At 40.5% G+C, this 19,222-nt stretch overlaps 1 protein-coding gene across 3 annotated transcripts in view; it reads right to left on the bottom strand.

The window, feature by feature from the left end:
- KCNN2 (potassium calcium-activated channel subfamily N member 2) overlaps positions 1–19,222 on the bottom strand; it is a 472,189-nt gene that overhangs the window by 9,984 nt on the left and 442,983 nt on the right. For all 3 annotated transcript variants that reach the window (XM_019830963.3, XM_003980701.6, XM_045057670.1), the window contains exon 8: positions 13,999–14,109. In XM_019830963.3, the coding sequence (XP_019686522.1) occupies positions 13,999–14,109 (111 nt within the window). The remainder of the gene's footprint in view (positions 1–13,998; positions 14,110–19,222) is intronic.

Below are 19,222 nucleotides of genomic sequence, written 5' to 3'. Positions count from 1 at the left end.
AGAGACAGACAGAGCATGAGCAGGGGAGGGGCAGAGAAAGAGGGAGACACAGAATCTGAAGCAAGCTCCAGGCTCTGAGCTGTCAGCACAGAGCCTGATGCGGGGCTTGAACTCACAGACTGTGAGATCATGACCGGAGCTGAAGTTGGATGCTTAACCGACTGAGCCCCCAGGTGCCCCCCAGGGGTCCTATTCTTAATCCCAAAGATCACGGTAAGTTCTAGCTCTGTTTAGTAACTATTTCTCAAAAGAGTATTTTTCTTGAATCTGTGCATTTTAAAAGGTGCCTCTATCTGTCTGGGCACAACATTTAGGTTGAAATATTAGGGAGGTACTGATCTCTTTCTGGGCTTCTACCCATCAGGAACATTTTCATCCAACCAGTTCTTTTAAAAAGCAAGAGGTGGTTGTAACCTGTCTGGCAACATTGCAGGGGGGGTCAGGGGGAGGTTGGAAGAGGTGCTGAATTCTGCACCTTGTATTCCATTTGTTTTCCCCATGTTCTCCATTTCCCTGGAGAGAGGCAAAATGCCAGAAGGCCAAGGTGAATCTTGTCTTTTGCAAGCTTGCTTGGCATTTTGGGCTGTGAACTACAGGAAGGGCATGTTTCCACTGCTCAGTGTCCAAGCAGACCTATTCTTCTGCCCTTTCCGAGTGACTCAGCAAACTGTTAGCATGCTTTAATGAGCTGACAGTCTATGTTGTCATGATTTTGTGGGTTAATTTGAGTACACTGCGTTTCAAACGGACGGGACAAACCTAAATGATACAAGTGTTTTAATGACACGGCTGTGACCTACTGTGGTTGATGGAAGGTATGAATACTTCCTAGTAATATTCAAGCACTTACTTTTGTGATTAGCTCTTCATCAATTTCTGGACATTGATAAAGGCCCAGCCATGGACAAGTTCGTCCTTCCTTGCTCACGCTAAAGGTTCTGATGACCCAGAGCTTCCCCTTAAGCTTGTTGTTAATGACTTATTCTAAGAAATTGACCCATTGAATTCTTTTGAGTGATGGATAAAGGCTGTTTCACAAAGAGCAGGCTGCTGGGGGGTTGGGTGGAGGAAGACCACTTTTTAAGAAAGGCACTGTGGTAGGGAAGAGAGAGCCACGAACTGGACTTGAGAAAGGGTTCTAAGTTCTTGACTTTGGACTAACCAAGTGAAGTCAAGGGGATGAGCTAACCCTTGCAGGACTTTAGTTTTCTCTTCCCTACATGAGAAGAGTACAGAGAATTATCACTCAAGTCTGTTTCAGGCCTTAGACTTTCAATAAGGAAGAGTCTTAAAATTACATGACAACTATGATCCCAAGGAGGTATCTGTATTTTTTTACTCTGAGCACCGAAAGCATCAGGTTTGGTAGCTGACGGTGAATCTTTTTCACGCTGCTGAAAAGGTTTCTTTTTGAGGGAAATTGCTAGAACCCATTTGAAGAAAACGACGCTCTCCTAAAACTGCTTTTAGCACTGACTTTGGTCTATAATGCACTTTCTCTGGATATTCATTAGAGCCTGCACAGAGAGCATGCATTCTGAGGCCAGTGGAAAAATGAAACGTCAGGTGCTGAGCACCAGCAGAGCATCTGAGAAACAGCACCACTATCCGCAGTGAAGTTCAAAGGTGTTCCAGTTAAATTCTTTGCTCTTCATTCTCATGGAAACACATTTCTCTTCTTTACAGGGGTAGGGAATGCTTTTCCATTTGGTCCTCATGTTCTTTTCAGAGGTAAGGATGCTATGTAAGTGGCTAAGGGTTGAGGACATTGCTTTTATTTTTTATTCATTTTTTAAATGAAAGTTTGTTTGTTTGTTTATTGAGAGAGAGAGAGAGAGAGAGAGAGAGAGAGAGAGAGAGAGAGAGAATCCCAAGCAGGTTCTATACTGTCAGTACAGAGCCCAACATGGGGCTCATACTCACAAACCGTGAGATCATGACCTGAGCTGAAATCAAGATTGGAGCACTCAACTGACTTGAGCCCCCCAGGCACCCTGAGGACCTTGCTTTTAAAGGGAGAGGGGTGGGAAGTTACTGGCCAACACTGACTGGGGTTGGAATAGGGTCCTTCCACACTAGGAAGCAGAAGGGCCAGTTAAGCGAGGTCTCAGCTCTCTGAACAGCTTTACCACCTGGAAAAAGGCAAGGGGGCTGGGTGGCCGCCCCCTCCCTGATTTTATCAGCTCAAGACACAGAGGAGGAAGCTAGAAAACTTGGTAAAAACAGGTGGGACCATAACACAGCAGTTGAACATAGTAACGTTTGCAAGAGAACAAAACAATTGATTTCACTTTGGATTCCCATCCGCACACAGCAAACGCCAAATGACCCAAGTCCTTAAATCTTGAACAAGGCGATTCATTGCTTGTCATCGGTGTATTTTATATGATTGTTTTTCCTCTTTGGGATGGCAGGGGAATGGCTGAAGGGGAGTAGGGAACCTCAATTTCTAAATTCATGGGGGTGAGTGAAACCCCCAAGTTCTTTGTTGCAGGCTTCACATGCACAAAATGCTCATTGTAGTTGACAGGCTAAAAATGAACATGATTCCTCGTCTGAAAATGAAATCCCTACAGCTGCTTTTAAAAACTGTGAAACACAGGCATTTATGTTGAAACATTTCCCTTTCTGACTCTCTAATAGGTGGTGAAACCCAGGAAGAAAACTCTGGAAGCATCCCATGTGCTGCTTTTTCAAAGTAGCAGTCACAAGACATGTGTCCAAAAGTAGAAATATGTGCTCTCTGCTTACTGGTCACATGTGTCTGGAATATGTTTTTCTGGTCTGTCTTTGGGTTGGAAGGGACAGGGTGGAAAGCACCTCAGTGTTTCACAAGCTCAAACAATGGGGAACTGTTACATGACCATGACAGAAAACTTATAGGGGAAACTGGAGAAGAAAAGTTGACTTGGAGGGAAAGTTTCCTCTGCTTATGTACTTAAGAATGCTGCCGTGACGTCTAACAGTGTAAACCTAGAGCTCTGTCCTGCCCTTCGAGTGCATTTATAGACTCTCAAGGGACAGGGGTATTGTCACTAACCTTTGTGTCTCCCTAGCTCAGGGCTTCGGACATAGGTTGCGCTAAGTATTTGGTACCATAGTGTATACATTGTATCATAAGAATTCCTTTTTTTTTTTTTAGTGTTTTTATTATTTATTTTTGAGAGAGAGAGAGACAGTGCATGAGCAGGGGAGGGCAGAGAGAGAGGGAGACACAGAATCTGAAGCAGGCCCCAGGCTCTGAGCTGTCAGCACAGAGCCTGATGCAGGGTTTGAACCCATGTACCATGAGATCATAACCTGAGTTGAAGGCAATCACTCAACCGACTGAGCCACCCAGGTGCCCTGCATCATAAATTCTAATCATGAGCCACAGATACATATTTATTGACCACAGGACCTTCTTTTTTTTAAAAAAAATTAATGTTTATTTATTTTTGAGAGACATCATGAGCAGGGGAGGGGCAGAGAGAGAGGGGGAGACACAGAATCTGAAACAGGCTCCAGGCTCTGAGCTGTCAGCACAGAGCCTGATGCAGGGCTTGAACTCACAGATCGTGAGATTATGACCTGAGCCAAAGTCAGACGCCCAAACGACTGAGCTACCCAGGTGCCCCAACCAAAGGACCCTCTTGATAAGAAGGGTATACAGGTTACAGAAGAGACGTAAGATCTAACTACGTCTTCCCTAATTTCCATTTACTAATTCAAATTTATGAAGTGTCTACCATAGGCTCTACATCATGCTAGAGCCCATGATGGTTGTTATGCGGGATCACAGATCTAGCCCTCAAAAATTAGTAGCTGTAGTGATTCTTGTGCCAATTAATGAGCCAACAACTCTGTGCAATACTTTCCTAATGTCAAGAAACAAGGAGAGTGAGGGGAAGGTTCTTTCTTAGCAGGAAACTTCTCCCCTCCCATCATCCCTTCCTCCACAGCCAGGGAAAAAAGGAAAACATGAACATTTGCTCTGCCTGACTCATGCTCCATTGCAATTAAAATCTTTCATCAGAAACATTTTGAAAGGCATAATAATAATCAGTTATGTTGAGAAAACAAAAGCCCTAAAAGCAATAATACTATTAAAGATAATAGTACTTACCCAGATGCCTTAAAACCACCTTTGCAGTTAAAAAAAGTCATGAAATGTTCTATTGCTGACGTTTACAGGTAGTGATGAAATATTAAAGCCAGAGGTCGTAAGGTAAAATATATTTTTAAGTGTAATAATACTTGATAAACCACAAAAGCACTTAAAAGCTGACTGACTTTTCACTGAAACTTTGCCTTGCTCAAACCTATACAGATACACATTAGAGCACTGTTTTAAAGAGTACTTTGTTTCTAGTTTTCCTTTGCTTTTGACTCTTCTGATTGTTGTTTAATTGATTTTTTTTGTTTGTGTGTTTGGTCCAGTTTCTCCTTGCCTCTCCCTTCAGAGACTTATTTTGGTGCAATGCTTCCATTCTTATCAGATTTAAGAGAAGGGACATAACCTCTGACTTAAGAAGCAAGAGTTTTCCACCTCTTGTTCTTGTAACTGTGGTAAAATGGGTAAAATGTTGCTTCACAGGCTGTGGGCAATGCCTCCAGGCTGCCGGGGACAAACACAGACAACACCTCTAAACCTGGACACTAGGACCACATGCCGCCCAGGCCCTCTTGAGAGCAGATACCTGGGGCTGGGTGAGTGCAATAGCTTTGGAACAGGGCAAGGTCAAGCGATCCAGTCACTTTGCTTTCTCACCCACGGGGCTGTGTCTCCAAGCACCATGTAAAAGCTCCAGAGACTCAATCCTCCAGAATTTCTGTTCGCTTGTTAAGAGATACGTAGGACAAAAAATTATATAACTGCATAATGGTGTTCTTATTATGGATCTTATTGAGAATTCTTAACAGGATTGGAAACACCCACAGTGGACATTAATATGTATAATTATCCTTTGTGGTACATCTAGCTACTTTAAAAATTACGTCTGGGCTCTCAGAATTGCTTGTTTTCAAGTTTCCTTCCAAAATGAAAGTGTGCAGAGGGCCAAACTCCAGGATTTCTTCTTGGTTCAGATGCGACTGAGGAGTAATATTTCCAAAAGATACAGCACAGTATCTTTGCTATAGTATCTCTGGAAGGGTGATAAATTGCAAATCTATTAAGTTGCTGGTCCCATCTTAGTAAAAGCCCAGTGACAGGTTATTGTCCTTAGGCTAATGATTTCATTTTGAAATCATTAGATTATTCTGGGTACGTGGCCACTTTTGAATTGTAGAGTGGCATGTTAAACTTTTGGAATTGCATAGAACAATCTCCCTTAATAGACTGTGCAAGGCATAATGTGCTGTACTTTCACACATGGTATTTCATGTGGCTGATGTTGTCCAACAGAGAAACGATTTCTATGTGAAATTGTTCCTCTGAAAACTTGTGCACAGTGAATAATTTTTCATGGAAACTGTTCAGTTACGAAACACAATGGGAGGCTTGGAAAGTTACATTTCTTCTCAGAAGCATAATCAATCGTTTAACACTCACACTGCTTTTTTTTTTTTTTTTACAGTCATATTCAGATTTCAGAATGTCTATCATCATTACCTCTGTTGACCATGAGAAAAAAAGGATTTATTCTGCCGCACTGCTTCAGGGGATAGTGGTAGTTTTCTCCAGCAGTAAGGAGCACCCTTGACCTTGTATTTTTAAGCTTCGTCTTGGTAACTATGTATGGTGTTTAGGTGCTTGTTTACTCTCTTCTCTCTTATGTCCCAGAATCATTCATGAATGATTATTCAGATTTTAGAACTCTTTTGAAATTGTAGTTGACATACAACATGACGCTAGTTGCATGTGTACAACATAGTGACTTGACAGTTCTACATGTTACAACATGCTCAGTCTAAGTACAGTTACATCTTTACATCACTGTACAAAGTTGTTCCAAGAATACGGAATCTACTCCTGATGCTGTACTGTTTCTCCCTGTGACTTGCTTATTTTATAACTGGAAGTTGGTGTGTCTTAATCCCCTTCAACTGTTTTGCCCATCCCATACCCCACACCTCTCTGGCAACCATCAGTTGGTTCTGGGTATTTAAAAGCTTGGTTTTTTTAGTCTGTGTCTTTTTTTTTTTACTTTGTTTATTCATTTGTTTCTTAACTTCCACATATGAGTGAAATCATATGGAATATGTATTTGTCTGACTTATTTCACTTAGCATTATACTCTCTGGCTTCATCCATATCGTTGCAAACGGCAACATTTCACTCTTTTTATGGTTGAGTAATATTCCATTGTGTGTATCTGTATTGCATCTTCTTTATCCATTCATCCATTGATTGAAACTTACATTGCTTCCATATCTTAACTATTTTAAATAATGCAATAAATATAGGGGTTTATATACCCTTTCTAATTAGTGTTTTACTCTTCAATACCCAGAGCTGGGTTATATAGTATTTCTATTTTTAATTTTTTTTTTTTTTAGGAATGACTATATTGTTTTTCATAGTGGCTGCACCAGTTTACATTCCCACCAACAGTGCACAAGGGTTCCCTTTTCTCCACATCTTTGCCAACACTTGTCATATATTGTCTTTCTGATACTGTTTTGATTTGGATTTCCCTAATGATGCGGAATGTTGAGCATCTTTTCAAGTGCTTGTTGGTTATCTGTATGTCTTCTTTGGAAAATTTCTGTTCAGGTTCTCTATCCATTTTTTTTAAAAATGCTTATTTATTTTGAGAGAGAGAGAGAGCAGAGAGAGTGCATGCGCATGAGTAAGGGAGGGGGAGGGGCGGGGTGGGGGAGAGATTCCCAAGCAGACTCTGCACTATCAGTGCAGAGGCCGATGTGGGACTTGAACTCACAAACTGTGAGATCATGACCTAAGCCAAAATTAAGAGTCGGAAGCTTAACTGACTGAGCCACCCAGACACCCCTCTCTATCCATTTTTTAATTGAGTTATTTGTTCTTTTTGATGTTGAGTTGTAGGAGTTCTTTAAATATCTTGAATATTAACCCCGTATTGATATATCTATCATTTGCAAATGTATTCTCCCATTCAGTAAGTAGATTGCCTTTTTATTTTGTTGGTGGATGATCCTTTTAATGTATTGTTGAATGTGGTTTGCTCATATTTTGCTGAGGATTTTTATATCTATGTTCATCAGGAATATTGGTCTGTAGTTTTCTATTTTTTGTAGTTTCTTTAGTTTTGGAATCAGGGTAGTGATGGCCTCGTAGAATGAATGTGGAAGCATTCTTTCATCTTCTAACTTTTTGGGATAGTGTGAGAAGGAGAAGTGTTAGCTCTTCTTTAAATGTTTGGTAGAATTCACCTGTGAAGCCATTTGGTCTTGGACATTTGTTGGCAGTTTATTAGTAGTAGTAGTTGGCATGGGTTTGGTATGGGATGAGTTTTATTACTAGGAATTGGTGTGTTCAGATTTTCGACTTTCTGATTCAGTCTTGGAAGACGGTATGTTTCTAAGAATTTATCCATTTCTTCTAGATTGTACAATTTGTTGGTGTATAATTTTTTTGTAGTAGTCTCTCATAATCCTTTTCATTTCTGTGGTGCTAATTATTTCTCCTCTTTCATTTCTGATTTTATATACTTGAGTCCTTGCTCTTTTTTTTTTCATGAAGACTCTGGCTAAAATCTTATCAATTTTCTTTACCTTTTCAGTGAATCAGCTCTTAGTTTCATTGATCCTTTCTATTCTTTTTTAGTCTCTATTTTGGCTCTGATTTTTATTATTTCTTTCCCTCTACTAACTTTGGGCATAATTTATTCTTTTTTTCTAGTTTATTTAAATGTAAGTTTCAATTATGTATTTATTATTTTTCTTGTTTCTTGAAGTAGGCCTGTATTGTTATGAATTGCCCTCTAAGAAATGCTTTTGCTGCATCCCTAATGCTTTGGACTGTTGTATTTCCATTGTCATTTGTCTAAAGGTACTTTTTTTAATTTCCCCTTTTATTTCTTCATAGATCCACTGGTTATTTAGCAGCATGTTGTATAGCCTCCACGTATTTTTCCAGCTTTTTTCTTGTAACTGATTTCTAGTTTCATAGTGTTGTGGCTGGAAAAGGTGCTTGATATGATTTCAATCTTCTTAAATTTATTGAGCCTTGTTTTGTGGCCTAATATGTGATCTTTCCTGGAGAATGTTCCATACACACTTGAGAAGAACATGTATTCTTGCTGTTTTGGGATGGAATGTTGTGTATATACCTGTTAAGTCCATCTGGTCTAATGTGTATTCAAAGCCACTGTTTCCTGGTTGATTCTGTTTGGAATGATCTATCCATTGATGTAAGTGAAGTGTTAAAGTCTCCTACTATTATTGTATTACAGTCAATTTTTCTTTTTTTGTCTGTTAATATTTGCTTATGTATTTAGGTTGGGTATATAGATATTTACAATTGTCATATCCTGACTGTTGGCCTGATCCCTTTATCATTATGTAGCACCTTTCTTGGTCTCTGGTTACAATCTTGGTTTAAAGTCTATTTTGCCTGAGATAAGTATTGCTACTCCAGATTTTTTTCACCTTCCATTGGCGTACAATATCTTTTTCTATTCCTTCACTCTCAGTTTGTATGTGTCCCTGTGTCTGAAGTGAATCTCTTGTAGGCAGCACAGAGATGGGTCCTATTTTCCTATCTATTTAGTCACCTTGTATCTTTTGACTGGATCATTTAGTCCACTTTCATTTGAAGTAATTGTTGACAGGTATGAACTTATTGCCATTTTGTTGTTTTCTGGTTGTTTCTGTAGTTTTTCTGTTTCTTTCTTCTCTTGATCTCTCCTGGTTTGATAACTTTCTGTAGTTTTGTGTTAGGATTCTGTTTCTTTTGTGTAAACTTATTACTTACTGGTGTTTGGCCTGTGGTTACAACAAAGTGCATATGTAATATCCAATGTGTATAACAGTCTATATTAAGTTGAGGGTTGCTGAAGTTCGCAGACATTCTAAAAGCACTACCTTTCTATTTGCCACTCATGTTCTATGTGTATGACATCATATTTTACATCTTTTGTGTATCCCTTAACTAATTTTTGTATAATGTAACTGATTTTACTACTTTTGCCTTTTCCCCTTCATACTAGATTTGTAAGTGACTGATGCACTACCTTTACTTCATATATGCTTTTGCCAGTGAAATTTTTTTTGTTTCATAATTTTGTTAAGACCCTTCTTTCCCACTTAAAGAAGTCCCTTTAACATTTCTTTTAAGAATGATTGAGTGGTAATGAACTCCTTTAGCTTTTGTTTGTCTGGGAAACTCTTTATGTCTCCTTCAATTCTGAATAATAAACTAGCTGTGTACAATATTCTTGATTGTAGGTTTTTTCCCTTCAGCAATTTTAATAGATCACATGCCACTCTCTTCTCACCTGCAGAGTCTGCTAAAAACTCAGCTGATAGCTTTATGGAGTTTCCCCTGTACATAACCAGTTGCTTTTCTCTCATTACTTTTAAGATTCTCTGTTTAACTTTTGCCATTTTAATTATTTTGTGTTGCAGTATGGATGTCTTTGGATTCATCTTGTGTGGGGTTCTCTGTGCTTCCTGGACCTCTTTCTTTTGGAACATATTCCTCTGCGCCTTCATTTTGTCTCACTCTCCATGTTTGTTACAATGTATTAGGTAGATCAGCTAAGTCTCCTGGTCTTAGAAGTCAGGTATCCTGTGGGGCCCACTTGTGCAGTCCACCCTGGTCAGCAGAACCAGGTACTTCAGGGGTATCTGCTGTGTGGGTTGCATGTGCCCTCCTGTTGTGCCTGGGCTGGACTGCTCTGGGCCTACTGGCAGGTGAGGCTGGTCCCCCTCCCTAGGGCAGTAGTTGGTTCAGGGGAATGCTCGCCAGGTGCGGTGGGGTGAACAGTGCTAGCAAGGACGATGGAGAGTACCAAAATTGGCTCCTACAAAGTCTGGCCAACCCAGGCTGCAGGAGAGAGAAAAAAAAAATTGTATCCACCAGCACTTCCATTCCTGGACAAGTTCCTACCCATTCTTGCCTCTCCAGCACATACCCTAAAATTATTCAATAAATTTCCTTCATGTATAATCTAGGTGCTTTCCAGTCTGTTGTCTGTGCTGGGTCTTGGATTGAGAGGGACTGAGAGATACAGTGCACTGGCCCTTTAAGAGCAGAGTCTCAGAGGCCTGTAGGCCCCCATGTCTTTCAGAGGTAAGCCCTGTCAACTTTTGAATTCTGAACGTATAGGGACTCACCTTTCTGTTGAAGGTCCCCAGTAACAGGGGATGCCCCATTATGTGATGTTTGCTGCTTTTGTGCCTTAGGTAGGATCCCTGTACCTGCGACCTCCATCCATCCTATGGGTCGCCATGCAGGCAATTTGGTTCTCAGGTCCATCTTCGCTGCTTCTCCATGTACCTTTTTCTTTTAAGCCTTCAGTTGTGGAAGATCTGTTCTGTTAGTGTTCAGGTCGTTTTCAGAGTCAGTTGTATTATCTGTAGTTGTAGCCATGGTATATCCATAGGAAGAGGTGAGCTCAGGACCCTACTATTCTGGTATTTTAGAATTTTTATTTAAAAACTTAAAATTAGGGGCACCTGGGTGGCGCAGTCGGTTAAGCGTCCGACTTCAGCCAGGACACGATCTCGCGGTCCGTGAGTTCGAGCCCCGCATCGGGCTCTGGGCTGATGGCTCAGAGCCTGGAGCCTGTTTCGATTCTGTGTCTCCCTCTCTGTCTGCCCCTCCCCCGTTCATGCTCTGTCTCTCTCTGTCCCAAAAATAAATAAACGTTGAAAAAAAAAAACTTAAAATTAAAAGTAGGGTCATTTAGAAATTCCATAAATAACCAAATGGAATCAAGTTCCAAGTAAATGGTACTCATTAAGTTGAAGAGGACTATAAAAGGGCTATTATTTTCATATATTGTATTGACTATAATAATGAAATGGGTATCATAAATGAGAAATTGATGTTTGGTTCTAATGACGTTTTAACATTTGTACCTGCACTTAATGACATTTTGCCTATAAAAATCAAGGTGTCAGCAAGACTTCTTGGAGTGCCTTGGTCTGAAGTAATACTGCAAAGTAGCTAAACTTTTAAGGAGGCGTAATAAGAGAATTAATAAAGCATCATGGAGAATATGAATTTTGAATTTACAATAATACTTCTTATGAAAAAGCTTTCTATAAACAGATTCCCTATAGATAATGAGTCAAGCTAAAGTATACAAGAACTTGTAACAGAAGAGCTGTAAGATCAGAAAACATGATCCACTTGGGGAAATGAGTCCCATTCATAAAAACAAATGGAAGTCATCTAGATCCACAGTCCTCCAAAAGGGGCCAAGAATGGGCTTGGGGGTGGGGTGGGGTCATAAGCAAGAACACAAGCCAATTTTTCTGCCCCAAGTACAGGAAACAAAAAAACAGTTCTTATATCTGATTTGCTGAAGGAAGAGTACCAGAAAAACTTACAATTTCCTGAGTCCTAGAGTTTGGTATTTCAGTTCTATAGCCTCAGCAGTTAACACAGAACTCCAACAATATTAGGCGAACTGCAACTCTAATAGGTATGCTATATATTTTGTTAAATAATTACATTTTATTCCCAGGAAGATTATGATAACTTCAGTATATATGAAGAATATCCACTATGAGGACTGTCCCAGGCTCCAAATCCTTGGGGAATAACAAACCAAAGCAGCAGTTCTCACTGTGGGCAATTTTGTCCCAGCCATGTCTAGAGACATTTTTTTGGTTGTCACAAATCAGAGAAAATGCTACTGGCATCTACCAAGGATGCCGCTAACCAGTCAACAATGTACAAGGACATCTGCACAACAGAGAACTATCCAATCCCAAAGGTCAGTGGTGCTGAGGCTGAGTGATCTTGAGCTAAACTAATTAAATTATAAAACCAACCTGGAATGGCTCCCAACTGAACCTGGGAGACCTGTACAAATCTCACAGATTTTAACATCATAGTCTGTTCAGTAAGTAGGATATGGAATATTGATGTCCCAAAGTAAATCTAAAGAAATGGCATCTTACCTTCTTAAGATAAAACTAAGTACCTGCTTAGGAAATGCGGGGAAATCTGCCTCAATGTGCTAACTTGGTTCTTCTAATTTGTGATCCTGTCCCAGCTTTTGGTGTTGTTGCTGAAAAGATTTATATGCAGATGTATGGGCTATATGGTTTTAAATGGAATTTTCTACCTCAGTGTGGCATTCAGTTAATTCTTATGAAATTTATAAGGTATGATCTTCATGATAAAATTGTTTGGATTACACAGGGGACTTTTTGGGAAGAGTTCTTTTGGTAAAATAAAGTTCTTTTGACTCTCAATACGAACCGTACAGTATGAAATGCATCCAAAATCCACAAAACATCTGTTACGATTTTGGATTATATGTGGACTAATAGCTCTGAATTTATGGCTCTCCTTGTGCTTTTCTGTAACATTCACCAATGTTCATGAGTTTGGAGAGCGAATTCCGGAGTTGAGAGAAAGCTGTGCAGAGTAGAAGACATTCTAAAGGGGTACCTCCAGGCCAAAAGCATGATATCTGCAATCGAGTGGCTGAGATCACCTAGACTATATGTGGACCTTCCAAATGCAATAAAGTCTCACAATAGTGTCTGGTGGTAAGACTTAGAAAATAGCAAGGCAACTGGAATCCATGCGTACATTTTGTAAATACTGTCCTTACACATAAATAGGCACATTGAAATGACAGAGCTATTAGGAAGTATTTACCAACTGAACCATGATTACTTTTATGTATGCAACCAAAATCAAAAGTGAGTAAAAACAGGGGTGCCTGGGTGGCTCAGTCGGTTGAGCGTCCGACCTCAGCTCAGGTCATGATCTTGCTGCTTGTGGGTTCGAGTCCCACATCAGGCTCTGTGTTGACAACTCAGAACCTGGAGCCTGCTTCAGATTCTGTGTCTCCCTTTCTCTCTGCCCCTCCCCCCCATCTCAAAAATAAATAAACATTAAAAAAAATTTTTTTAAGTGCGTAAAACCACTGAAAATTGGAACTCTCCTTGAACCAGCCATGGATTCTTTTATGGGTAAAGTTACCAAATGACAATGTGTTTTGTTATTTGGATGACAGCCCAATTGGATTCTCCTTTGAGTTATGTTAGCAACATGACACTGCTAAAAAAGGATTTTTAGCTTTATTTCTGACCTTGTATTTTGGTCTCTCAAGTGACTAGGAAGAGAGGCTAAACATTTGGCGGGAGTGGGAGAAGAAGCTTTTTCCTCTTGGATATAGTGACATTGAGCAAGCTACCTAACCTCTCTGTGTCTTGGCTTCCACATTTGTAAAATGGGCAGAATGCTAGTGCCTCTCTCAGAAAGTTGTCTGCGTATGACACCAGTTTACACAGGTGACATACTGGGAGCCAAGCCTCGTACAGAGAGAGTGTCAACACCGTGATTCCCGTTTTCTGCCATATTTTCCCAGTGGGCTCTGCTGCCCTTCATCTCTTGCATAGCCTTTAAATCACAGAAAGGGCCTGTCTGTGCTCCTTGGAGTCCTACAAGTTGCTGGTGGTTTCTTATTGTCCCTGCACACCCAGTCTTTAGACCAGAGACTGGCTCACAGAAGCTCAGTAAAACATTGTTACATCACTCTAGATGACACTCTAAATTTCTAGATAACATTGACAGCCTGCCCCTTCCTATTCAATCTAATATCACTCCCTTCTTGTATCCTGCAAACTGAAATGTTAAGTGTGCCTCTTTGTTTATACTGATGTGGTCTAGGTTTATCCTTGAGTAAATACCAAGGTTGTCCAATTATTTCCTAGCTGACGTAAAGTTAGGACTGGCCTGTTCTCAAAATGTGGGGGGGAAAAATGGAACAGATTCCAAGAAGGCCTTAACTTTAAACCAGGTTGTTTCAGCTTGAGAGGTCAAAACAGAAATCGATTGCCCACCCCTGCAATGGAAAACACACGAAAATCTTCCCTCCGAAGATCCATGGGGTGGTAACTCACCCTTTTAGTCAGCTGAGTATCCATCATGAAATTGTGCACGTGTTTTTCTGCTTTGGTAAGTTCTAGCTTCCTTGCCACGACAGCTACCACCAGGGCTGTGCAACCAGCACCCTGAAAATCAGAAGAGAAGAGAACCCCAACGAGTTACGATTTTTGGTCTCAGCCACAGTAAAAAATGTTTTTCACCAAGTACATAAGAAGCTGGAGATTAAAAAAAAAGTAGCAGGGGCGCCTGGGTGGCGCAGTTGGTTGAGTGTCCGACTTCAGCCAGGTCACGATCTCGCGGTCCGTGAGTTCGAGCCCCGCATCAGGCTTTGGGCTGATGGCTCGGAGCCTGGAGCCTGTTTCCGATTCTGTGTCTCCCTCTCTCTCTGCCCCTCCCCCATTCATGCTCTGTCTCTCTCTGTCCCAAAAATAAATAAAAAACGTTGAAAAAAAATTAAAAAAAAAAAAAAAAAAGTAGCATTCAGTGGCCTTAATAATTATGACCAAAAATGCATGGTCAACAAACACAAGTAGCATGCCCGGAGATTGGGATTCAAAACCTTAGTTCACGTATTTTAAGATCTCAAGCATAATATGTGAATCAAACATATTTTAATACTAAGAAATAAATGGTAAAGGGGCAACTTGCTGAAATTGCAGACATTTGTTAAAAAACAGAGCAAGTCTGTCTGGAAATATAACAGGAACAAGTAATAGATGAGTAAATTAGCATAAATGCATGGAGTAGAAATAACAATTATTCTCTAAAAAAATAACACTGCATAATCTTCTCTCAAGATAAGACCAGAGGACTTCCGCCCAATTGACTGTGATGTACCAGGAATGAAAAGAGAGCTGCATTATCTCGGTGTATGCACAACTTCAAGATCATGGGAGGATCTCTGTGATTTGAACCTGGACAATGGAGACATAGAAAGTGTTGAACATAAGGCATAGTTGTCCTGTTCAGATGCTTACCAATACTAAGAAAGGCATGGGTTACCTTTATTTTGCAAAAGATCAGCAGCGCTGTGTTTTGAATGATAGGCCCCTGTGCAGGTCTCTTGGGAAGAGATGTGAGACACTGTGTGGTACCCCAGGGATTAGAGTTTCCTGCTCCATGATCACGGGCATGAGGTGTGAGGACTTCTTGGTTGTAAGAGCAGTGATTACATACAGGGCCAGGAGGCAGGGCTGGGGCACCTCTTGGGGGGTGGGGGGCAGGAGGCGGTCTAGGCAAAGTCATGCTGTTGCTGCCACCTCATAGGGTCCTGGGCACAACTGACTTACCAGGAGAGAAGGGGGAGCTACTGAGGAGCTGCCACAGCCTGAAGAGCTCCTGACAGGCCTGTGAAAGGGAAGTCCAGCCCTCCAGAAGGAATCACTCCCCTGAGAGGGCCACAGGGCAGTAGATATTGCCCAACTGTCTCAGTGGACACAGAGCAACGAAGGCAGGGTCCACTCAGGAGCCCAGTGAAGAGGGACACCCAACAGCATGATGTTACAATTGTGGATCTTTCAACAGACTTGAATCCTCTTAAACTAGTTTTTTTAAGTGTATTTATTTATTTTGAGTGGGAGAGAGAATCTCAAGCAGGCTCCGCACTGCCAGCGCAGAGCCCGATATGGGGTTCCATCTCACCGTGAGATCATGAACTGAGCTGAGATCAAGCGTCAGATGCCTAACCGACTGAGTCACCCCTGAACTAGTTTTTAATAGCATCACCTTTATGTTCGCAAAAATGGTAACGTGCTCACTGGCTAGTTAGCCAGGAGAGTCTCAAGTTCCCATAAGGTAACCTGGCTTTCCTTATGACAAATAGGTCTGAAAATCACTCATTATGAAAGTAACTCTGCATCTTCATATAAGGTAGTCTTCATCTTCAGGATCTAATATTGAGGAGTGGTAGTTGCTCCTAGCATGCCCGTGTCCGTAATATGTTATGGCTGTATTAAAATTTTATTTCTGCGATGCTTAAAGACAACGTAATATTTAAATAAGCAAGTCAGAAAATTATATGCCTAATTTGCTCCTAATTTTGTTTTTTAGAAAGGACCCACAGTTGGGAACAAATTTAAGGAGGTGAGCAACCTGTACTCTGAAAACTGTAAGACACTGATGAAAGACACTGAAAAGGACACAAATCCATGGAAAGATGTAACAGGCTCATGAATGGGAAGAATTAACAATCTACAGATTTATTGCAATCCCTATTAAAATTCCAATGGTATTTGTCACAGAACTAGAACAAATGAGCCCCAAATTTGTACAGAACCACAGAGAACACAGCTGGGTAGCATGCTCCCTGATCTCAATCTACACTGGAAAGCTATGGTAATCAAAACAGTACGGTACTAGCACAAAAACAGACACATACATCAATGGAACGGGATAGACAGCCCAGAAATAAGCCCATGCTTATATGGTCAATTTACATCAAAGGGGACAAGAATAAAAAACTGGGGAAAAGACAGTCTTTTCAATAAATGGTGTTGGGAAAACTGGACCACTTTCTTATACCATACACAGAAATAAACTGCAAATGAATTAAAGATCTACCTGTTAGACCTGAAACCATAAAAGTCCTAGGAGAAAACATAGGCAGTAAACTCTTGGCCATCACTCTGAGGAGTAAATTTTAGATTTGTTTCTTCAGGCACGGTCAACAAAAGCAAAAAATAAAAGGACAATATCAAACTAAAAAGCTTTTGCACAGTGAAGGAAATCATCAACAAAACAAAAAGGCAACATACCTACCTAACAGAGAAGATATCTGCAAATGATAGGTATTCAGGTAAGGGGTTAATATCCAAAATATATAAAGAACTCCTACAACTCACTCAATAGCCAGAAAAATCAAATAATTTGATCAAAAATGGGCAGAGAACCCAAACAGACATTTCTCCTAGGAAGACATCCAGATGGCCAATAGACACATGAAAAGATGTTCAACGTCACTAATCATCAGGGAAATACAAATCCAATCCATACCACCTCACACCTGTCATAATGGCTGATACCAAAAGGAAATAACAAGTGTTGGCAAAGATGTGGAGAAAAAGGACCCCTCGTCGTGCAGTTGGTGGGAATGCAAACTGGTACAACCACTGAGGAAAACACCATGGCAGTTCCTCAAAAAATGTTCAAAATAGAACTGCCATATGATCCAGTAATTCCACTTCTGGGTGTTTACCTGAAGGAAATGAAAGCCATAATTTGGAAAGATATATGCATCCCTATGTTTATTGCAGTATTAAAGATAGCCAAGGCACAGAAGCAACCTAAGTGTCTATCAATAGATGAACTGATAAAAATGTTGTGTATGTCTACACAATGGAATATTACTCAGCCATAAAGAATGTGATCTTGCCACTGGAAACAGCATGAATGGAACTAGAAGGTTTTATGCTAAGTGAAAGAAGTCGGAGAAAGACACGTACTATATGGTTTCTCTTGTATGTGGAGTTTAAAAAAAAAATGGACATCACAGAAAGAGACTAATAAATATGGAAAACAAACTTGCAATTATAAAATAAATCATAGGGATAGAAAATACACTCCAGGGAATATAGTAAATAATATTGTGGTAACTTTATATGGGTGACAGAGGATAGCTAGACCTACGGGGATCATTTTCTAATGTATAGAAATGTCAGGTCACTGCGTTATACACTGAAACTTATATTGTATATCAGCTATACTTGAAATTTTAAAAAATGGCCTTTGGAAGCATACCCATCTATTCTGTTCACTTTCAGATGTTTGCCACAAAATGTACACAGTTTTGGTGTACTGATAAGGGGCTAATCACAATCAGTGGATGGAATCTGTGGCCACTCAAGATGGCTGTCTATACCTACCCACTGGAGGGCAACACTTGCTCGAGAAATATAGGATCACCTGCAGGCTGTTCCCAGGTGCTTGTCAGTCAGTGAGTTACAAGAGATTCAAGAGCAGGGATGCTTTCTGAATAAGCAGAAAATGTAAAAATCTGAGGGGCTTCCACTGTTAGATATCTGAGAGCGGCAGTTGGCACTCAAAGTTGAGTATTGTTTTCCCCTGGCAGGTGGCCACTGCTGAGATCCTTCTGGAAAGAAATCAACATCCTAACAGGAGTGGAAAATCACTGGTATCAAGAGCCTTTGAAAGTCGATTTTTATTTGTGTTTATTCTTGGGCTCTCTTTTTTCCTGCTACTGGCCCATTCCTTGCTGAGTGTTCTCTAGATCCCCCAAAGTCTTGTGCACGAAAATGAGTATCGCTGTTGCAAACTGCAAAAGCAAGGGAGTGTGACAATTTGGGAATTACTGCAACTATTACCTGTGTATGTCACTCCATTATCCTAGCTGTACCCTTTGATGGCACCTCAAGAGCCACTTAGGAAACCTCTTTCTGTTCATATACAGTCACTCCTTTATTTATTTTTAGTTTATTTATTTTGAGAGAGAGACAACGAGCATGATTGAGGGAGGGGCATAGAGAGAGAGGACAGAGAGAATCCTAAGCAGGCTCTTCGCTGATGAGGGCCCTGAACTCACAGACCATGAGACATGACCTGGGCTGAAATCAAGAGTTGGACGCTTAACCAACTGAGCCACCCATGTGCCCCTCCTTTACTTTCATTTTAATTAGGGAAGCCATACACTTCTATGTCCCCAGGTCCTGAATAAACCAGACGAGGACGCCATGTGTATAGAACTGGGTTTCAAAACAGTAACTTTACAAAAATAAAATAAATGTGGAGATATGCAAAATTGCTGGTTCACCTCCGAAAGCTTTCTAGGTCCGAAGTAAATCCCTGCCAACATGAATGTCATTTAAGTCATTTAAGTCACGGTGTGACGCTGCTGTCCACTCAGTATCTATTTCCAGGAGCGTTCTGTTTCATCAAATGAATACAAATGAGAGTAAACATGCTTTTACAACATTTTCTCCAAAGTTGTCGTCATCACAATGGATGTGGAAACAGTTGGGATGAACATATGTTACTCTCTGAAATGAAGATCCCTGTATGTCTTTAACAAGATGAGTCATATTCCTTTCACCAGAGTCAGAAAGTGTATCCTGGTTACTTTTCTCCCATGTCGTTTATGTTACGATGGAAAAACTAAACAGATCATTGGCCTGTCCCTTCAAGATGCTCAGGCACCTAAAAACTAAATGAAGAGAACACAGTGTTTATGAAGCCAATATATTAAAAGCAAATCTTGAGGCTCTCCTTAGCTGGTGTATCTTCTTT

Source organism: Felis catus, chromosome A1 (genome assembly GCF_018350175.1).
Source record: "Felis catus isolate Fca126 chromosome A1, F.catus_Fca126_mat1.0, whole genome shotgun sequence".
NCBI classification, from domain to species: Eukaryota; Metazoa; Chordata; class Mammalia; order Carnivora; family Felidae; genus Felis; species Felis catus.
This window is presented reverse-complemented; position numbering and strand designations above follow the sequence as displayed.